This window comes from Oppia nitens, unplaced genomic scaffold (assembly GCF_028296485.1).
Source record: "Oppia nitens isolate AA-2021 unplaced genomic scaffold, nextdenovo-longstitch-racon4-pilon3 scaffold5_pilon_pilon_pilon, whole genome shotgun sequence".
Lineage (NCBI taxonomy): Eukaryota > Metazoa > Arthropoda > Arachnida > Sarcoptiformes > Oppiidae > Oppia > Oppia nitens.
In genome coordinates, this window is record NW_026533243.1 from 5128569 (window position 1) to 5134568 (window position 6000).

The 6000-nt window shown below is 26.4% G+C and overlaps 1 protein-coding gene across 1 annotated transcript; it reads right to left on the reverse strand.

The window, feature by feature from the left end:
* Window positions 1-1450: 1450 nt before the first annotated feature.
* On the reverse strand, window positions 1451-5395 carry LOC128961963 (headcase protein-like). Its single transcript, XM_054308307.1, has 3 exons — window positions 4817-5395; window positions 2390-3149; window positions 1451-1875 (listed from the first exon to the last, which is right to left on the reverse strand). Exons 1-3 carry the CDS (start codon window positions 5183-5185, stop codon window positions 1601-1603), a joined length of 1404 nt encoding a protein of 467 aa, XP_054164282.1. The 5' UTR covers window positions 5186-5395; the 3' UTR covers window positions 1451-1600.
* Window positions 5396-6000: the final 605 nt, after the last annotated feature.

The window sequence follows — 6000 nt, forward strand, 5'->3', positions numbered from 1 at the left end:
TAAATTTTTTAATTCAATAAAATGCAGAAATACGTGCAAAAATTATTTTAATAATTATAATAATAATTTTTAATTCTGTGTTGTTTTTCCACATTTTTATTAACACTAAACAAAGTATTTGTCACTAATATTCCTGAGAAATGTGTTATTGATTTAACACAAAATATAAGTCAAAAAACACAAATTTGTTTAATATTTCGTAATGAATTGCTTATTGTGTGACTGAAAATGATTTTGTCAAAAAAAAATATTTTATTTATAATTTATAATTATTTTTTATTCACAAACACTCATACGTTATAAGTTACAGACTAATAACTTTGTGGTGGTATTTAATAATTATAATTATAATAAGAATTTGGTTTATATTAATTTTAATTTAATATATCCATACACATGTATAAATGTAAATAATACAATATATATATAATATGTATATAATAGAGACCACTGTTTTTCACACACATATATTAATTATTTGAAAAAGATTTTTGTAGTCATAAGAGTTGATAATATTTAAGACCTCAAAACCCGTTTCAAATTTCTTGAACTTTCAATTTAAAAAAAGATTTGCATTTGCTATACATATTACTGAGACACTGATATATATCATACTATATATATATATATATATATAATTATGTATAGCATTAATAGATAATGGGATAAGAAAATAATAAGTGTAAAAATTGTGTTTATTTTTGTAAATTTTCATCTAATTTTACTCTTTTTTTAGTTTAAATTTTCTCATAATTTTATTTTGTAATAATATAATAATTATAGTAATAATTATAATAAGAAAATATTGAAAAATATAAAAGATTTTACTTATATATCAGATACAAAAATTATATTTAATTATTTTTCTCTATATTTTAACTTATATTAGGATATCCAATAACTTCATTAGTAATATATTAATTCATATTAACTCAAAATACCAGCAAAAATTGGTATTTGAGAACTCATTTCTGGACTCTTATTATATGAAAAATATCAAAAAAGATTTTACTATTTTTTCCTAATTGTAAACATCAAATAGATTAATACAATAATTTCATTGATATCAACGATATAATGGATTATCAAATTATAAAATGATATTTAAGGATAACTATTTTTCGATTGTTATAAAATGACAATTATTTTCTTTAATATTTAATAATACCGGTAATCATCAAAATAACATCAATATGCTCTATAAGCTAAGTCAAAACAGTTGAATAATAATTACACGTATTTGTGAATTAGAGGTATTTTCAATGGTACAGAAAAAATTTGTAACTCTTTTTGTAAGTTTACTAAATTGCTTGTTTAACATATATATATATAAATTTATATATATATATATTTGTAATAGTTACAGCAATAATATAGAATAAGTGTAATATAATTTTTGTATATATTAGTCAAATTAAAGCACAGTTTATATACCAGTAAATTTTTAGCCAATAAATTGTTTGATTGATTTTATACTAATTATATAATGTATTGTAATATGTAATGTAAGTGTTAGGTGTGTGTATATATATTTATATATAACATAAGTGTTTTTTGTATCAATTTATGTGTTATATCTGTCCATATGATGGGTTTAATGTTACTCACATAAGACATAGGTCTGACCTAAAGGTTTGATGAAATGGTGGTCAACAATACCGCAGTGACTGCACGGCATTGAATGGCTGTAATCACTAAAGAACTCCATTCGCCGTTCGGGAGGTATAACCAAATGCTGACAATTGTTGCACCGGAGGCGGTCTGGACAACACGGGATTCCCGCAAATATATCGTATGAATACATTGAACCCAATATTAAATGAGATCCATTCCACCGGACATTACATGACTTGCAATGGAGTCGACGGTTCCAACCTATTCAGTATAGTTAAACATTAGTTATATTGTTTACCAATAAAAATGCTAATATAACACATTATAAATATGTATTAATAAGTTTTCTAATAAATGTTGACAAACAACTTATAATTGCTAAACATCTGTATTTTAATTACAGTTAATTTGAGTTTGGATATCATATTGAATACTATATCGTATTAATTGGATTTTTATACTAAAAGCTCAAAAGTCAATTGCAATAAATATTGCATTTTGAACCCAACTTAAACAGAACACACCTAAACATAACAATAATAATAATATAAAAGTGGTCTCGAGTTATGTGTGACATAAATAGTGAAGCAATAATACAATGATAGGGAAATATAATGTATTCATAGCTGGTATTCAATGACAGCATAATAAAACACTGTTCACACAAAACATCAAATATTATTAATAAAATTCACATAAAATTTCAAAACAACAAAACTTTAGTGAATGTTATGTGAGAGATGAGAGAGGAAGGGAGGGCCGAAATATTGTATACCTTCTAGACATCCCATGCAAACAGCATTCATAAATAGGACGCGTCCTTCAATGTGCACCGGGACTGCAGACTTGTTGTGTTGACGGGGAGACAGAAAAAATGTGCCATCAATTAGTGGATATCTATCAAAGATAATCATAGTTCCCGAACATATGACACATGCCGTTCGGTTCATTTTGTTGGCCGAAAGCGTCGATAATATGAAACATCGGGTCTCGTCATTGCCGTGATTGCCATCGTCTTCCATCTTAATATGATATGAGTTAATCTTATGTCGCGGAAGGGTATTGAAAGACGAGTAATCTGCTCGACGCGAGAATATCGATCCCGACGAATGGCGTTCTCGTTTGACAGCGTCTGAAAAGAAGCCTTTCCTCAAGTTTGGCGACGAACTATCACCAGCAGTCGATATGGGCGGTGATGTACCGTCAGATGAACCACCGGAACCGGTAGAGGACATGGAAAATGAGCGCATACGGATTGAATCACGTGATGACTGAATCAAATGTATTGCATTTGTAGGGTTGTTGTTAGTGTTGTTATTACTAATAGTATTATTAATGGGGACCAGACTCTTGACATTGGCGTTACAGTTAACTACAGGACTACTAATATTAACAGTCGGCTTATCGTTTGACTTCTTCTTCCTGTTTCTACGTTTCTTATTGTTGTTGTCTTCAATGGTAGTGTTGACCGCCGCCGGTACGGCCCAATCCAAGTCTTTCTTCAAGTGACCCTTTCCACACTTACATCCACAAGCCTAGTATACATCAAAGACAAGCACAAACATGTCAATCATTGTCAACAATCTTAACTAATTAAATATATATAATATAACATATAATTATACCAAACAGTATAACTTATATTTTATATTCAGACAAATTAAAGATTCAATTTTATTTAAAATGATAATTCATTTAAATATCAATGGATTCAACTAAATGTCTTTTCGAGTAACTGGGTGTCGACTAAATAAAATGTACCTAAAATAGCTAACATGTTTGTATTTGATATATTAATACCAGTTTTATATGAATACTTGTTTTATATATTAATTTCTAATAGCTTTTGTTTTAATAAGACAATTGACTTTTCATAAGAATATTATAATTATTATTTTAATAGAAATTATTAAGTTTGTTAAGACATTTGGCTTTCAATAAAGATTACTAATATTTAATAACTAAAAATGATTCACTTTTTTGTTTTCAATGCATTCAACTCATTAAAAATTTATATCACGAGAGAAATATATTAATTATTTTAAATAATATGATTATAAGGTTGTCTCGGATTTCATGTTTATATTAGATAATCAGTATTTTTCCGGAGTGTTCACTAAAGGCAATGACGGGACACAAACATACAGACAATTATAATTGAAAAATATATCTAAAATGATTATTAGTGTCTAATGAGTTATGTGTGTGTTATATAACAAATAACAGTATACTATACTCTGTAGTTTATAACTGCTTTAAACATCTCCTCATTGAATACATAGATGTCTGTATGGTTTGTATGTTATGTTTGCAGTCATACAGAAATATACAGTAAATGGATGCATACATTGCATAGCTTATAGTAAAGATGAGCTAATGGGCCGACACTTTTGGTGCACACCTTACTGTTCACTGTTTTTTACAATCAGTGGTATATATGAATAATAAGTATATTTTAATAATACTTCAGATTAAAACATTTCAATTAAGCAAAAATTTAAAAAAATTAAAATTATTATATCAGATATCTACAAAAACAATGAACTCAAATGCGATATTTTTCTTACTCTTTCAAAAATCATGATAATAGGTATAAATTTATTTAATGATATAAAATATCTCATTTATCATTTGAAAACAGATATTTAAAAAAAAGTCAACGATTTCTCTACTCATCTAATGTTTGCAAATATAAAAACTATACAATAAATAATAATAATATGCATTATATAATATCCGCATTTTATATATTTCTAGTTTTATATGATATATATCTAAAAAAGGTTTTAAAAATAAAATAAAAAATAATTTGACAAAAAATAATGATTACTAAATACAATAAAAATTTTCATATAAATATATAAAAAAGTCAATATAGTTATGTGATTATAAGTATGTCTGATAAGAAAAATATCGCAAAAAAATATTATTATTAACACTAAAAATAAAAAACATTATTGAATATTATTTCCTATTTGTAGATAAGACTGTATAAATATATTATAAAAATATCTAAATATGTTTTATGTGAAAATACGATAAAAATTATTACAAATATTACGCAATAATTATATAAGTTTTTTGTAAACAAGTGTTATGTTATAACATATCTGAGTCTATATATAACGTAATATTGTGTATAAATAATATATATTTATAATTATTATAATATAAAAATATAATAAAATAAATGATAACTCACTTTATAGGCTAAATCGTAACCCTTTTTGGTCCATAGATTCTGTAGTCTCTGTTTCTCAGACCAACTGCGGGCCCTACCGGTCGACCTGAGGAAAGTAAGAACCGATTCCTCCCATTCCTCGAAGCACTTCCTATGCATATACCGTCCCTCACGGCAGTGATCATTATTGCAGACAACTTTGATGACATCTGTCAAGTTTGTCATATGGATCAGCTCACCGACCGTACAAACTGTGGGTACACAGCATCGGGTCACTGATGGGTCGTTCTCTTTAAGATAGTGTTCAATGTTATGGTGATGTCCGATATCGTCTTCAGCCAACACTTCATGTCTATTGGTATAAGTGTTGTTGTGTTTCATGTGAGGCATTGTCTGTCTGTCAGTCAGTCCAACGCTTTGCAGACAAATACAGGTTTTTTGGTTAAGTTTGTAGTGTTTAGAGAGTGTTGTGTTGTCTTCACTTCAATCAATGCTCTGTTAGTGAGACTAACGCTGTAAACACCGATAGACCCCACAGTTGTTGTTCACAACTTCAAGGTTACCATTTTCAACGCACGCGCAGTAATAATATGACAATTACTATTTCAAGTGCACAGCGCATACAGTTCCCTCTGTATGTCTGTCCCAGTAGTCCATACATTACCTACATGTGCACAATTAGACATACAATACAGTTAGCATTCATTTATAATTTTAATCAAAAATATCACCAAAACAAGTGTTTTTATGTTAATAAATAATTTTTTAAATATATATATATATATATATATATATATATATACAGTATATATATATCTTACTAAATATATTTAGTTTAAACAAAACTAATTGATAATTATTTATTTAATCTAATTATATACATATTATTATTGAAAAATATGTAATTTCTAATATCAATCTATTAATATTTAATTTACTTAATTGATTTAATATTATATCCTATTTTACACATAAAACAAATTTCAAATATAATTCAAATATTAAATTATAAAAATTATTTGTTAATATTATTTGATTTAATAACTAGTTTTTAAACTTTTATTTTATTATTTATAAAACTATACTGATATTGTTTACTTAATATTATTATTAACTAAAAATTATAAGTATAATATTTATAAATGTACTAAATTTGAGCATTTGCCAAATATATATGAATATATTGTGTATACGTTTATGTTGTC